Source organism: Mangifera indica, chromosome 1, assembly GCF_011075055.1.
Source record: "Mangifera indica cultivar Alphonso chromosome 1, CATAS_Mindica_2.1, whole genome shotgun sequence".
In the NCBI taxonomy this organism is placed as follows: domain Eukaryota; kingdom Viridiplantae; phylum Streptophyta; class Magnoliopsida; order Sapindales; family Anacardiaceae; genus Mangifera; species Mangifera indica.
The window spans coordinates 22,515,376-22,531,886 of NC_058137.1; the positions used below are offsets into that span (position 1 = coordinate 22,515,376).

Sequence of the window (16,511 nt, forward strand, 5' to 3'; positions counted from 1 at the left end):
TTCGGAAAAAGGGTCCAAAAAACATAGTCTAGAGGAGTCCAGATTGTGTCACAAACCTACTCATTCTTATAATTCACTCGAACTTATAAGATTTGTCAATTAACGAGAAACCGCATTAGATTTGATCTAATATGACAGGCTATCGTGTGAAACTATTACATAAAAAAGAATCGAGTCTATCATTCTCGGATGACACTACATTAATTTGTAGTCAATGTTGAACCAAGTATGAACTAATAATTAATCAAATTTTACTTACCCAAAAAAAGTCAATTGGGGTTTAATTTCAATATAATTTTTTCTCTTCAAGCTTAAGATAAGATAATAGTCTTCCATTCAGTGGCATCTGATTGATGAAGAATTGCAAACTTAAAACATGCGAAAGTTTTCAGTTTGTGCTGAGCCTGCAATAGGTACTGAGATAAGGCAATGCTACCCTCATCTCATCCATCATGCAATGGCAAAACTAGGAAATTGCCTTTTTGGAGGTCTAGAAAGAGGGGTCAAAGTGTAGAATTTAAAAATAAGAAACAACATATAAATAAAATCTTAGCTTTTTTTTTTTTTTTTTTTGGGTCCACCACTGTCCAAATGGTCCAACCTCGTCTGAGACAATGACTCAAAAGCAGATGTGAGATGTAATGTTACAGTCAATACCGGTATAAGTTGGTACAAGGATGTGACCCCGTACTTAAGGATTTAAAGTTTATGCTACCCAAAAAGGCAAGTTGGTTACTTCTTCATTCTTTTCCTGCAGAGTTGGGAGATAGAAATCATCAAAGAACTTGAACACCAACCTATGGTTCAATTAAGAACAGTCTAGATCAAATATGACCACCGGTGAAACTCAAGATGGCATTTAAAACATAAACACAGCTAAACAAGAAAGTTGGTAGAGTTATGGTTTCAGCATTCTGTAGTCCTGATCATTTACTACAATCCTTGCTGATTTGGAAAGAACTTAACAGCATTTTGATGTTGTCAACCTAATCCAACTTCTTCTTCCCAGGTATTTTAAACCAAATCTGATAAGTTCTGTTTAAACTTACAATGTCTTGACGTTTGTTTTTAACAATCCAGAAGTCTTCTGAACTTGCTTAGTGAACTAACGCTTCAAACTATGACTCTAAACAGAAGATTACAAATGTGACTTTTGCCGTCCACAACATTAATAGAAAGTTAAATTGCATACCATGAACTATGAACTGAATTGAGTCTCAAAACTCAGAGTGTGACATTCAAGATTTCTCAGATTAACCTGCAAAATGAGAGTATAAGAAATTTATTGTATGGAAGGTGAATCTTCAGAAAGAAAAAAAATCCAATTCATATATGAGAACAGTAAATGACCGAATGGTACATTTCCAAAGACTAATAGAAAACTACAAAAAATCAACTCTTTTCCCAAGTCAAAAAATGTAAAACCAAATCAATTACTTGTTAAAAACGCAGAATGGTACATTGTATGCAGAACCAAATGCAGAAAAAGGAAATCTTGAACCTGAATATTCAGGATCAGTTTTATAATTTTATTACTCATTCAGATTCAACATATTAATTCTGCATATAACCTTCCTAAAGCTATGAAGTTCTTCCATAAGGAGACTCAACAGGTAATGCATAAAATCTCAGGCACATATGATTTGAAATATGCATATCCACATGCAGACACAGACAATTCAGCACTTGAGATGATACAAAAGCTTACCACCACAGCTATTCCAGTTTCGCTGAATTTAGGCACAGATATGAGTCTTACCAATTGCCCTTCTGATCCTACACACAAGTTACCACTGGATCAACTTACTAGAAAATTAAAAAATAATAATTTTTTATTGGCAAGTATTTCAGTCACTTCTTAACAAGTGTATGAGAAAATACCCTTGAGCAAGCGTGTATCATATTTATCCAGATTACCAACAAAGTAGACATGGGGACAGCTCTCAATTAGAAACGGATCCCTATCACTAAAAGGGTAACATCCTGAAATATAATGATAATGGTTGAAAATCAATTACAAGCTCATCAAAAATAAAATCATATTTCATCCAATGATTTTTTTATTTAGTAAAAATATATCTCCTTATATGAGATTGTCATCTTTTCAGCATAGGAAATCTTATAAAGGAAATGTCTGAAACAGACAAGCAAACAAAAGAACTCATGAAAGAATATTTAACTTTTACCAAGAGTATTAGGTGCTGTTGGTGCCAGATGCCTCCACCTCAATGTCCTTTCCATAAATTCAAGCTGATCCTTTGCCTCTGAGTATTTCTGAAGGTCATCTATGTTCTGACCTGATGTTCCAAGAAATCTGGGAAGAAGGCATTGTAAGTATAGAGCTAATGGCAAGAAGCAATGGCATATATCAATATAACAATATCTCACCTGATATTGTCAATCTCAAAGCAATGAGGATTAGTACATGACCTAAACGTGTTATAAGCTGCAGACCCAGGGAAAAGGATTCTGTTCAAAGCCTGCACGAAAAAAGTTTTTAGAACAAATTAAAAAATTATGATGAACAAACACTTTGAATAGGACTAGTAGACCTGCTGAGGTAAAGAAAAGTTTGCTGGATCATTAACTCCGGGCATGATATCCAAAGGGACACCTGTAGCAATCTAAAAATACATAAATAAGTAAATCAACCATGATGAGATGACCATTAGAAGCTAAGCCAAAGTTATTCATCAAACTAATAATTACAACCTGAGTTAACAGGATATCTAACTCTTGGATTGGATCAGAATGGCTTGATTGATCTTTTGAAGTCAAATTCTGAAAAATTGACCATCACGGTTTGTCATGTGAAGGTACATAGACAGGCAAGATGATACATCTAACATGTGGAAACTTTGAAAAAGGATGTAGAAATTAGGAACCTGTCCATTAAGAAGTCCACGTGGTATTTCAACGGAGTTTCCAGCAATTACTACTTGAACTATCTGTGCTGCAATATCTTGTTCCTGCCCAATTGAGAAAAAAAGAAGTACTGAACTATGCAAGAAAGACCAGATTTCACAAAATTGAGCAACACAAGAGATTGATCAAATAGAATGGAAAAAATAACCTTTTCATCTCCCAGATGTCCTGTTATATGATCAACAAGAAGCTGAAACTGAAGAGGGTTAGATGTCTCGCTGCCAATACTCAACCCTGACACAAGAACAACATACTTGTCTTCTCCTGTGCATGTCAACATCAACCACTTTGTAACAACAGATAAATACTGATGAAACAGGTCTAAAGATTTAACTCAAGGAATTTCAATAGAATACATAAAAAAAAAAAAATAATAATAATAATAAAAACAGGATATGACTCAAGCCAAAACTTAAATCTATATCTATACATTTTTTTAGTGATATTTATAATATGAAAATGATAACCAATAAGCAAGAAAATTGTTAATGACTATACAAAAATTGAGCAATGAAAAACTTAAAATGTAATACCCACAGGTACATACTATGGTTAATATGGTCTTTCAAAATTATTTATTGATTTAAAATAAGTTTCTTATATGTATGTGATATGTGTTGAGTTGGGTTTAATTTGAAATAGAGGTTGAACGGCCATTCCAAATAATGGAACACCTGTTCCATATAGAGTTGGATAGAACGACCTTTAAGTTTTTAAGAGTGGAACACCCATTTTGAAGGATGGAACGCCTGTTCCGACCGTTACCATACAATTTCCAGGTTGAAATTTCATATAAAGACATTCTTATCTCGAATTCTATTATTTTCCCATTAGACTAAAAGAAATCCCAAACCTTAGATCTCATAATTCTGCCTCAATCACATCAGATTGTTGATCTAAAGATTGTTCAAAAATCAAGTGTGTTCTTCACTAGATTAAGAGGTACATAGGATACCCCCTACGTATTTGATTTCACTTACTGTATAATGATGATTATGGATTTATTTTGATGATTTTAGAGGCAATATTTATGGTTTCTTAGTATCATTTTGAGTATGAAAATTGAGTTGATTCTGATCTGGGATTGGACTGGTTTTGAATGATAATGGATTTTAGTGTGTGTTTATTTTTATGCATTGTATTAGAGAGATTGTCGTTGACCTAAACTCCAGTATTGTGGAAATCACTGTAGGGGTGGTTAATTAACCTTTAGATATCTTGGAATGTTGATTATTACGTTTAGAGTCATGTAGAGGCCTATTCAAACAGTACATTTGTGGGGCCATCACAAGGAAACAACCATTCTAAGGATAAAAACAATCACTTCATATACATAAATTAGATCACGTTGGAATGCCCATTCCAAAGACCAAAATGGTTGTTTCATATTAACTTATAAAAATTAGATCCAAGAAAAAGGAACATTTGTTCCAATAACCAAAATGCTTGTTTTAGTTAGTCATCCAACCAAAGAAACACCTATTCCAGTTAAGAATAATGAATTAGTCATTGCAAGTTCAAAACACTCGTTCTGAAGTATAAAGGAACATCAAGGGACTGTTTGTCCATTATTAAATAGTGCATGAGCTCTATGTGCTGTAAGGGCTCGAGACATAAATGTATAATGTAAAGGCAAGGTACAAGCCATGAGCTTGATTAATATTAGCTTGAGCATAACATGAATTGCATGAAAGCATACATAGAGTTTAGCATGAGAGAGCAAGTTGTGTGCATAAGTGAGTATGAGAGCATTGAGTTTTATAAGGGACTTGGTCCTATAACTCTATGCATGAGGAACTAGATCCACGAGTTATTAATGATTTATGATGCTACATAAAAGCATGTTTTTCTCATGAGTTTTCAATGTGTTTTCATTAAGATTGTAATAAAGGGACACCTGTGAGATTCTTCATGCGCACATCTGCAATAGAGCACACTTGCAGTGAAGTGTTTGTATGCGTGGAAATGGGGACTCCAACAATATAAAAATTTACTCACGTGACAACAGTGTTGGGATCCTACATCTACCTAGTCTAATCGACATAGACAATTATAATTTCAATAAGTTTTACAAAATGTTTTCACAAGTTTATAGATAATTTACAACATGTATTGTATCTCATGTCATTGTGGTTAAGGTTAGCAAATTCTATCCCAGATGATGTGTTTAAAAAATATGAGACGTAAAGCAATAACAAAAAGGAAAGGTAAAGAAAGGAAAGGTAAAGAAAGAAAAGAAAAATGAAGGCATTTGTTGGTCGCCTACATGCTAAGTGTTTAGCGCCCACTCTTTTCCTTTTTTATTTTGGAGGGTATAGATGAGCGATGGCTGCAGAGATGCGAGTTAACTGAGGAGGAGCATGAAAGGATTGTGTTAGGTCCCGAGTATACATCAAACGGGAAAAGAAAGCACTGGAAGGTGGGACACATGGCGGGAGTAGACTCAACAACAAATCAATTCATGTGGAGACAGGTGGTTGTGCAGTAGTGGAGCAGAGGGCATGTATGCAGGTACTAGGACCACCAGCAAAAAAGGAGAAAGCGAGGGATAACAATAAAGAGGAGGAGGCAGGTAGAGATAGGGGAGTAGAGAGAAAAGAAGGAAGGTAGGACGAATTTGGGAGAGCACTAGACCTCTAGAATTGCCTAGGGAAAATGGGAAAATCTTCTTGGTTGTTGTTATTCGGAATGTTGTTTTTTTAGTCGAGAGTTGTGAATTTGAATGTCAAGACTTTGATATTATTTGCTTTTAGTTGAATGAATGATTGAGCAAGTTTGGATTAATTCTCATGAACCATTTACTGTTCTATTGAGTGAGTATTAACTTTATATTGCCAGATTTCAATTGCTCCGAAGGGAACGCAAGCACCTTCGTGTAGGTTTGCAAGTGTGTCTGTAGTTCAGAGTCTTAAACAGCAGTATAGTTTCTCAGGTATCTATCAGATTGTCATGTGATGTTATGCTTATGAGTATTATTGATATTTTATTTCCGCACAATACTTGTACCATTTTATAAGTTTGACTTTGATAAACATTTTTTGCATGCATTATTTAACAGTTGTGTTTATTGGTTTGGTGATGGTTGTAATGTTATGAAGTTTAAAGTTTTATTTTATTCCAAAAATTGCTAAGTTGACATTCATGCATTCTGTATGTTAAGTCTAAATGGTAACATCTTTCTCCGGATGTATATTCTCCTTGGAGGTTAATGGTGTGGAAAGAGGTGTTACGGCTATTGGTATCAAAACATGATTTTGAAACCCAAAAAATGTTTTAAATATAAAGTGTATTGTGTGGTTTAAGTTAAGAAAGCCTCTTACACAACGCATTCAAAAAAGTTGGGTCATTTCTTATAGGGTAGCAAGTTCAATATATAATTGTCTGGGGCAGGGCATTATATAGAACACCAAATTTCCTGATGGACCTTCATAATGGAAGAAGTTGGGTCATTTCTTATTGGTTAGGAGGTTTGATATATAACTAATAAATATGATGAATCCCTAGATTAGAAAGCATTTAAAAAAAAAAATGTTCGAACCAACAAAGAATTGCCCAACATCAGGAAGAAAAAGAAAGGCTGTTGCAAACATACTTGATTTAAGTGGTAACTCTATCTGGGGTGCTAAGCCAGCTTCTAAGATATCTAGGACCAAGAAATCACCAGCACCAGTTTCCTTTCCATGTAACGCAACAACACCACCTACCAAATTTATCATGTGAACGCAACATCAACATCGTTCATAGAGATAACATTTAGATACCATTTAGTTAAACAAATTATATTTATAGAGAAAAAACAAAAATTAATAACTGAATGTAACAAAAGTTGCCCACACATTTCCAACCTGTATACTTCATCCACACAAGCACCTACTGCTAGGTTGGATAGCATGTGCCAATTCCGTACAGTCATGTACATAGATGATAATAGCATAGGGCATAATTACCCTTCTTCTAGATAGAAACACTTGACAATAACTTATTCAAATTTTAGACTCAGAAGAGTGCTTCCAATGCTAAAAACAACTGAACCAGCCCCATGTGCAATGAGTTGCCTAGGTAGGATCATCTAATTCATCATCATACCAAGAGGTGTGGTATTTCCTATATCTTAAGACAAACTACAGCTCATCATCACAATAATTTCATTCTTCATCAAGAAAAACTGCTCATTACACAGACCTGTTACATATACTGAAGGCAAAAGCATAGTCCCACTGAGTTTAACCCTCCCACTCTCATCTTCCAAAACCAGATGATCATCGGGATGCATAAAATTATGGGGCCTAACAAGTGGAGTTGCAGATCTCTGTAAAATTCAAAATAAAACTCTCACAAAATTTGGAAACATGAAATACAATAAAAATGAAACACATTTGTTATCGATCATGATACCTCCTTCGAGTACTCATCAAGAATCAAAGGTTTGAGTTTCATGTGCTTGTAAAGGGTCCCAACAATGATGCATTCCTTGCCTTCTTCCAATCCCAATACTGTACAAACTAAAATACAAGCAAACTTGGTAAATGACTATCCTTTCAATTCTCAAAACAAAACTCATCAGATTAGCATCATAACCAAAATTTATGAATTTATTCAAATCAAACACTCTGAATGCCATTGCTTTCAAAAGGCACCATAGTTGATAAAACAATCCCAACTTCAAAAGCACAGTTGTCGACTAACGAATAGGATTAATTAGTACCAATGAAAGCCACAAGTCATAAGCCATCCATTTCAAAGATAAAGCTCTACGGCATGTCGCATTCATATATATATTCAGCTGATCTCATTAAACTCAAATGCAACACCTGAAAGTCTAAATTATCCATATTAATCACACAATACATATACGATAAACCCATACAACCTTAGTAACCAAAAACCCTAAATCTTAACTACTTAAAAATCAACTGAAATTACCCTATCCTTTAAATAGCAGAGGTTAGAAAAACAAGTTGAAATACATCCCCACACAAAATAGAGACACAAAGCAACTAAATCAACACACAACAAGTAGCTAACTTAAACCTAAACCCCCCTTAAATAGATACAAGTAAACATGATTTAAACTATGAAAAAACAAAAACCCGCCAAAACCAAGATACCAAATCTTCCAAAAAGTAAATAAAGCAAACTTAAACCCACCTGAGTTGAAGTACAAATATACATATTTTAAACTAAAATGAACATTAAAAAATCACAAAAACCCAGACGCCAAATCTTATAAAAAGCTAAAAACAAACATTAACAGAAACTAAATCAACAATCAAAAAGTAACCAACTTAACCTTAAACCCACCCAAATTAGTCAGCAAAAAAATACATAATTTAAACTAAAAAGCCCTAAACCCACTAAAATGAAAATGCAAAATCTTACGAACAGCTAAAAACAAGCATTTTTATTTTTAACAAACTAAAAGAAAAACATATAGTTAGCAGAGCAATTACCAAAATTAGTACCTGGCAAACTGGGTTTCCAATTGGGAACGAGAGAGTAAAGTAGATTTCTCATCCAGTGCAAACGAACAAAGTAAATTTGGCTGTATTGCTGACCTCTATACGTCTCTTTTCGTATTTCAAACGTCTCATCCTGCAAAAAGAAAACCAAAAAAAATTACAAAATAAAAAAGATCGAAGCTGTTAAAGAGAAAAATAATTGAGCAAAGGGAGAAGAGATAAAGCACCAGAGAGAGATAAGTAGATTGCTTTCTCCGTAGGAGAGTTTCTTCTCCATCGATTTCCATGGCTTATGTGGGTGGCGGGAAAGTTAGGAAGAGAGAGTGTGGAGACTTTGTTCTTATTTGCTCCTTCCTCAGTGGCGTTTATAATAGTTTATCTTCATATTTAAATTTAAGTTATATCGAAAATTATTTTTATAAAATAATATTTAATAACATATTAATATATTATTTATATATTAAAATTATATAAAAAAAATTTAAACATATAACAACATTACTTTTTCATAAATCTGATATTATTGAAATTGGGTTTGGTCTCGGATGACTCCTTATTCCTCAAAGCAAAAAGAATTATGTGCAGCATTAAAAGTGATTCCTTTAAAAACCATACTCTCCAGATTTTGTTAAAAGCCCTTTACTGACACTTTGGTAGCCATGTGGTGTTGAATGACACCCTACCTTGTATCTAATTTGAAATTATTTTTTTTATCCTGTATAGTTACGGATTGTATCAAATCAATCCGTAGACCTGTATTTTAAGCACCCAACTAACTCATGCACTTAACACAACCCACTACAAATAATAATATATTATTATATAATTAAAAATTAAAAATAATATAATATATAATTATATAATAATATATTATTATTTACATATACAAATTATACACATAACTTCAATTTTATTTATTTGGTCAAGATGACGGGAGAAAGTGGCTTGCGAGTGAGGTTGAGATCCAAAGAGTTCTGACGGGATGCTATTCACGTTAAGATGATGCCGGAAAAGACGAGGAAAGTTCGGAGAACCAAATAGAATTGAAAAAAAATAAAGAATAAAAATAATAAATAATAGAAAGAAAATGATATAATAATATAATTATAATTAAATTTTAAAATCAAATAGATAAAATTATTATTATTTGAATAACAATTAAAGACAAAGTTGTGAGAAAAAAAATTGGACGGGTAATTTTGAAAACAAAAAAAAAAAACTGTTTTCAGCTCACACAAAAACACAAACTCTCTCTCTCCTCTTTCTTCTCGATTTCGATGGCGTTTTCTCTACAGTGGTCACTCCCTGCAATCTCTACAATTCACTGCAATTTCTCATCTTCTTCTTATTATTCTTCAGTCACTTCAACTGCTCGCTTCGTAGCTCCAATCAGGTCTGCTTGCAATGGCCGGAATTTTCGGTGCTCGGCAATGGTCCAGCAGGCCGTTCAGGGCGCTCCCGCTGCCTACGCCAAGGAAATGGAGCGACTCTCAGCTAAAGAATCGCTTCTCCTTGCTGTCAGTTTTCTATTCCTCCCTCTTTTTTCTCATTTAAACACCGCCGTTTTTAGTTTTAGTTCTTGAATTGTATTCTAGGTGAACTCTAAATACGCTCCCTATTAAATTCTTAAATAAAGATTAATTTTTTATATAAATTGATTAATGTTAATTTGAATAGAAAAATAATTTAAAAAATAGATTCAAAGTTGATGTAAAAAGTAATCTCTGAAATTATAATAATGCGTGTTCTTAGTAAAGTATGGGTGTGTAGGTAGTTGATTATTTATCATGGTCATAAGTAACATCACCCGGATATTGCTCCCATCAGGTAGTAAATTTCAGAATTTGTAATATGTGGTGGCTACTGTTGTACCGGCTGGTAACGCTACTGGATTTTTTTTTTTTAGTCACACCAATCTTTGTTTTGGCTACTGAATAAGAAGATTTTAGCTACCATTAACATTTTTTTCAGTTTTCAATATACTAACTAGTTTATTTACTTTGTTTACTAAAGCAGTGTTACATGAAATCAAAGTGTCCTTATATGAAACCTAAACATCAGCCCTGTGATGTTACAGATGCACAGTATCATAATGTGACTCCTTTTATAATGTGTAAGAGAGGGTGAATTATTTACCTGTGTTGTGTTTAAAAGCTGAAAGATGAAACTAATTCCTGCCTTGATTTTAGTTTAAGGATTCTGGGGGTTTTGAGGCCTTAGTGACTGGGAAGGCAACGGATATACAACAGATTGATGTGAATGAGAGGATAACTAGTCTTGAGCGGTTGAATCCAACACCGAGGCCAACAACGTAGGTGCTTAATCTAAACAAAGTTATTTTGTATTTTCTTTTTCTAGGATGAGATATTTATTTAACTTATAGCTTTCCAGGTCTCCCTTTCTTGAAGGTCGATGGAACATTGAGTGGTTTGGGTCTGGTAGCCTGATATTAGTTGCTGCTAGAGCTATATTTGAGTGAGTAAATTTTTGTCTGATCTGCTATAACTTTTTCTATTCTAAACGTGTTTTATATTAAAGTTTGATAGAATTGATTATATCTTCTAACCTTGAGGTGATGATTGTGTTGTTGCAGGAGATTTCCTTCAACACTGGCAAATTTGTCAAAAATGGATATTATGATTAAGGATGGAAATGGAAAAGTTACAGCTAACTTGAAACTGCTGAACTCGGTATGTTTTGCTCATTTTAGTTATAACTTGAAACTTAGACTAGCATGTGCGACATCTCTTGTGGTCCCTTTCTCGAGGGTCAGCCTTGCATGCACTCATTCTAAGCTTAAGATCACTAGTTTCAGCCTGCCTTAGACTCAAAAAAAATCCAGCTTTTGACCAGTTTGTGCAATGATGACTTAGTCTCCCTTTGATGTTGCACCCTAGCTTCATTGATGTACATCTAGTCCTGGAGCAACTCCTCACAATCCATACACCCACAAAACCAACAATCATGCACACTACGCCTATAAGCTGCCCTTGCCCTAGCCATGCTCCACTCTATTGTCGTGACAAACTCAACCTTACTCAAAATGACACACGCCCTCATACACATCTCTTGTGAACACCAATATCACACATCCAATGATTTTGCTTGTGGTACTGCTTGTCATAGGCTGGTGTACTAGTGTAGCCTAAACGAATGTACTAGGGAGTGAATAAGGCACAACTACCTCTTCATGTCTATATCCCATATGATGCCCTAAAAGACTCCACCTTTTGTCTGATACACACAAGCTGAGTAATGTTTGGTTCGAGTTTGAGCTTGACTTGATTACCTTGCGGGAGAGCTTGAGCTTGAGACAAGAATGGATGGCTTAAGCTGAACTCGAAAGATTATATTTAAACCCTTAGTTTTTAAAATATTACATTTAAAACCTATAACTCATATATTTATTAATTACTTCCTATGTTTAAAATCAGAAAACAAGATTTTAGGAGTGTAAATGCATGATTTTGAACTATTAGTGGTATATTGATGTTTATTTAAGTTGAGTCGTGAGCTTGTAAGCTCACAAAGCCAACCAACATCAAGCTTGAGCTCGAGCTCGACTTGCAGCTTGGCTTAGCTCGTTAACGCCCTTACTTCCTAACATGCGCACTCCCTTACACATGTGTAATGGATGAAACACACTGCTTACCCTTGATGGCCTATTATTATGGTACTATCCTTGGCAACTTTTCACCGCCCCTTGGAAAGTCCAATGTGCTATTTAATGGCATTCATTCACATTTCTTTTATAGGAGATTGTTTTGTAGCCTTTGGCTTTGATTTCACTTTGTCACAAGCCTACGCTCTGATATCACTTGTCACATGACAAAATTGAGGCTTAGGGTCGTTGGTACTCCCTTGTGTGTACCTATTCTAGCCTTAAGGCTACTGGTTTCATTCTGTCTTGGACTCATCAGGAGAACGATTCCTACTCCCGATTAGTTTAACTTGATGTATATGACTACAAAAATTTACTTTGCATGTGAGAAATAGCAATCTCATTTGTTAGATATGCATATTTGAGAATACTAACTGAATTCCACATTGGAGTAGCTATTGATGTGGATGATTGCACAAATGTGCTTTACTTGTAAGAAATCTATCTTTAGGATATGTTGAAAGAAAATGTGTGAGAATATGAAGTGCATTGTACATTAGAATACAACATATTAGCGGAATAGTACTTGGTATGTTTCTAGTGCATTGGTTTAAGCTTGTGGGCTCAAGATGGTGTCTGACATGTTATCAACAACTAACTTTTGATGTGTAGTTCTTCTAAAGTTCATATTATTTGGTATCAAACTCATTATCATTCTCTCAGTTGCATTGGTGTAACGTAGACGGTGACGTTGATATGGTAGTGTTCGCTTGAGGCTACCATATCAAGCACACAACCAACCCACGTAGGCGTTGTGGTTGTGGAGTATGGTGGTATGTTAGGATTGTAAGTGCAAGACATGAAACTTGGATCCTACATCGGAAAATATGAGTTTTTGGTGTGGTATTTATATGGCTTTAGCTCATAATCTCAATAATTAGCTTTTAAGATGTAGTTCTTCCAAAGTTCTTATCACATGTGCATAAGGTCTTGATGCTAAAGATTCAAACTCTCTGAACCACCAACAAGTTGTCTGAGGTTGTTGGATATGTGTTGAACAACTGCATATATATATGTACATATATATACATACATATATGTATATATGTATGTATATGTATATATGTATATATATGTATATATGTATATATGTATATATATCTATGTGTATATGTATGTATGTATGTATGTATACAACAAGTTTATTTTTGATGATTGGCTTAAGAGTTTGGAGTAAAGAACTTTCACTCTAGTAGTTGGGCCATGACATATTTGAGATTTTGAAATCAAGTTTGATACCGTAGTTTATGCCTGGCTTTAGTTATATGTTTGGAGCTTTCATTATATGTGTCATAATATTAATTGTTAAAGATGCTTGCTTTATATTTCAACTTCTGCTTACTATTTCAGCTCAACTTAATACATTGTTCTTGTCCCATACTTTTGTGTAATAAGAAGTGCCCTATGGTTAAATGCAGATAGAAACTAAAATTATTTTCTCCAGCAAGCTGTCTGTTGAGGGACCACTTAGAATAAAAGAAGACTATGTTGAAGGGATTTTTGAATCACCAAGAGTAATTGAAGAAGCATTACCAGAACAGCTAAAAGGTGTATTTAATCAGGCATTTAGCACAATTCAGCAGCTTCCTGGAAGTATTAGAGATGTGGTGGACAGAGGGCTGAGGGTTCCTCTTAGTAAGCATTTCATTTTCCTTAATTTTTAACCTCCTATATTGATATGAAAAAAATTTTCTGTCTTATTTATCCTTTGGAGAATTATGTGCTGTGTGGTGCTAGATAGTTTGTAGTAATTTGGTATCATATGCTTTTCTAATACCGTGAGTAGGACTGACCACATCAAATACGAATCAACTGATGTTTGAGAAAGAGAACACTTGTTGATCTTCTCTTAGTATTATAATTTTCTTATAACTTTAATGGATGCTAGATTATTTTTCTGCTTTCTAGCTTATCGCACTTGTATTCAGTCATTTCGATATCAAACTTAGGCTGTCTATGGATAGGTGGATAGAATATGAATAGTACTTGAAATTTTCACTAAAGCAATGTAATTGTATTGATATTTAGATGTCTAGTAAGACAACTATATACCTTCCAACTTGATAAAATAACAATAGATGGGTGAGATGCCCGTATCAAAGATCATTGTAGACTATACTCTAGCATCCTTTGCAAATCTAAATTATGAATTCACCATCATGAATGGAATCATTCCCTTGCTGATGCTATAGGACCCATTCCTAAGATTGATAGGTACCTGGTTTGCCGGAGTAAGATTTTCAGTCTTCCCAACACCTGCTAAGACACTCATTTGTCTGCTGCTTACAAACACAATGCACAGCCCGATATCTATTAATACTCAACCAACACAATCACAAATGCACACAATATGCTAGAATATTCAATATCTACTATTTCATATATAAGATACAGATTGGAATTCAGTTCATTACAAGGGAATAACACTCAATCACCAATGTAACAGTAAACCAGAAACTTAATTACAGATCCAAAAACACAGTCACTGCAGATTTCCAGATTCAATGGTTGCTTGGCATTCGAGAGGCCAACACTCACTTCTGTATACTTTTTTTCTGCATTTCTCAGCTGCTTCTCCCTTTCCTTTTCCTCCCCGTTTTCTTCTCTTCATAACTGTCAAGTCCCCTCAATGCTTGCCATGTCCCTCCTTGCTGCCTTGTGGTCCTTCTTTGAGAGGTTGCCATTTGTTTCTTCCCTCTTGCTGCCACTTGTCACCTCTAGTTCTATGCTCAATTCTACTCTTGAATGGCTGCTTTGTTTCTGTTTTTTCTTCTTGTGGGAAGTATATACATGGGTCCTAACAAAGATCAATGCCTTTGAAATTGTTCAATGTCATTTGTGACACTGGCTACCACCCTTTGCAGTCACCTTATATTTGCTTGTCAAAGTTCAGTGAAAATAAAAAAATAGAACAGACAATGAAGTTTTGGCATGATATCTGATCATGCTCTAGTCTCTTGTTTGTTTATACATTGAAATCTGTTTTATTGATGAATCTAGTCTAAGTCAATTCTTTTACTCCTTCAGGTGGATCTTTTCAGAGGCTGTTCATGATTTCTTATCTTGATGAAGAGATACTTGTAAGTCTTATTCTCTTGATGTCACTATAGAATAACATTAATATAGCCTTCAAAATATTATCTGGAGGATATCAGTTTTGAAGTAAATAGTGACACAGACAAACACCATACATTATTTTAGATATTAGAATTTTATTTTGTGCAACCAAAAACCAGAAACTGATATATGACCAGAGGTCTGAAATTTTGACTTCATTTTCATTTGGACAACACCTAATTTTGAAATCAGCATATGAAATTTTCACACTATCTGAATCTCATTTTGAGTTTTCACCCTGTCCATTGCAATCTATTGTTAATTAGGTTTACCCTTGCTATCTCTGTTAGTCTCCAATTTGTTTTTCAAGTTAACTGTAACATTTCTTCACATTGATCCTACTGCTTCTCTTTCTCTATTGCATGCCACATTAATTTCAGAGTTGCAACATGGGGGACAATTAGACTCAACATCATTCATACTTTGTGGTGGAGAAAAGCTTTTTCAATCTCTTCCACATTTTGATGAGAGAATTGAGAATACACATTATGCCTACCATCATCATGCTAAAATTTTTATTTTCTTATCTTTATCTTGGTCATACTGGCCGGAATATTGTGTTTTTGCTTTTACTGTTAAAATAGATGGCATCATTTTTCTGCTTGATCACTTTACTAGTATATTTGAATATAGTAATTATTATGTATTACAAATAGCAAAATCTTGTTGAGTTAATAGAATATTGCAGTTGTCTAAGGTAAAAGTTTGTGACTTAATGAAAGTTTTTAAAGCCTTAGACACCCTTGGTTGATATTAATGAAGAGGCGAGCTTTCATCATCTTTAAGTATGGAATGTGATTATGAAACATCGTTCTAATGGTGGTAGATGTGTTTTATGTATAAACCGTATTATCAATGTTACAGATTCAATGTCTACAACGAAGAATTACAGGCTTGAACCGACTGTAGTCTGTTCAATAGTGGATCATTTTCATTACCTAAAGCTTTTCATTTTTTGAAGCAGATTGTAAGAGATACTGGTGGAATACCTGAAGTTCTTACAAGGTTGGACACTCCTACATCTCCATTGGCAGACCCAATTACCACTGACTATGAGAGCTAGGGATTCTCTCGTATGTATGTAAACTCGATTGTTTTTGTTAAAACTCGGATACAAACTCTATATGATATTGAATATTGAAAATCAAATTCATAATGCATAGTCTAGTCCTTCATATTATTTCAGCTCATCTCTTTTGTGTCTTGTTATTCATTTTTTATGTTGGCAATTGAAATTGGAAAGAGAAATAAATAAATGTTAATTATTATTTATTTATTTATTTACATTAATTAGTGTTTGATGGTGAAGTGGGAACATTCTTGACCTAATTGCAACATGCTGCTGGACT

General features: G+C 34.2%; 2 protein-coding genes across 3 annotated transcripts; one reads left to right on the forward strand and one right to left on the reverse strand.

Moving 5' to 3' along the window:
* Window positions 1-311: 311 nt before the first annotated feature.
* LOC123193836 (DNA polymerase delta small subunit) lies at window positions 312-8,771 on the reverse strand. 2 transcript variants are annotated; one of them, XM_044606913.1, is made up of 15 exons: window positions 8,612-8,771; window positions 8,388-8,517; window positions 7,321-7,427; window positions 7,108-7,234; window positions 6,518-6,625; window positions 3,074-3,189; window positions 2,886-2,969; window positions 2,713-2,781; window positions 2,553-2,624; window positions 2,389-2,480; window positions 2,187-2,314; window positions 1,882-1,983; window positions 1,709-1,776; window positions 1,193-1,258; window positions 312-751 (listed from the first exon to the last, which is right to left on the reverse strand). In XM_044606913.1, the coding sequence occupies exons 1-14, from the start codon at window positions 8,669-8,671 to the stop codon at window positions 1,199-1,201; spliced, it is 1,323 nt and encodes a 440-aa protein (XP_044462848.1). In that variant the 5' UTR covers window positions 8,672-8,771; the 3' UTR covers window positions 312-751; window positions 1,193-1,198. The 2 variants fall into 2 exon arrangements, with proteins under 2 accessions (XP_044462848.1, XP_044462841.1); XM_044606906.1 differs by lacking the exon at window positions 312-751 and having other exon boundaries at window positions 832-1,258.
* An 808-nt stretch (window positions 8,772-9,579) lies between these two features.
* Window positions 9,580-16,352, forward strand: LOC123206855 (probable plastid-lipid-associated protein 13, chloroplastic). Its single transcript, XM_044624154.1, has 7 exons — window positions 9,580-9,901; window positions 10,574-10,695; window positions 10,776-10,859; window positions 10,978-11,074; window positions 13,464-13,680; window positions 15,073-15,125; window positions 16,127-16,352. Exons 1-7 carry the CDS (start codon window positions 9,662-9,664, stop codon window positions 16,223-16,225), a joined length of 912 nt encoding a protein of 303 aa, XP_044480089.1. The 5' UTR covers window positions 9,580-9,661; the 3' UTR covers window positions 16,226-16,352.
* Window positions 16,353-16,511: the final 159 nt, after the last annotated feature.

Coding starts and splice junctions, on each gene's coding strand:
- LOC123193836 (XM_044606913.1), bottom strand. CDS start 8,671: ATGGAAATCGATGGAGAAGAAACTCTCCTACGGAGAAAGCAATCTACT. Junction 3,190..6,517: donor AGAGTTACCACTTAAATCAA/GTATGTTTGCAA, acceptor TGACATGCACAG/GAGAAGACAAGTATGTTGTT. Junction 1,984..2,186: donor AACAGCACCTAATACTCTTG/GTAAAAGTTAAA, acceptor ATTATATTTCAG/GATGTTACCCTTTTAGTGAT.
- LOC123206855 (XM_044624154.1), top strand. CDS start 9,662: ATGGCGTTTTCTCTACAGTGGTCACTCCCTGCAATCTCTACAATTCAC. Junction 10,860..10,977: donor GCTGCTAGAGCTATATTTGA/GTGAGTAAATTT, acceptor GTGTTGTTGCAG/GAGATTTCCTTCAACACTGG. Junction 13,681..15,072: donor AGGGCTGAGGGTTCCTCTTA/GTAAGCATTTCA, acceptor TTACTCCTTCAG/GTGGATCTTTTCAGAGGCTG.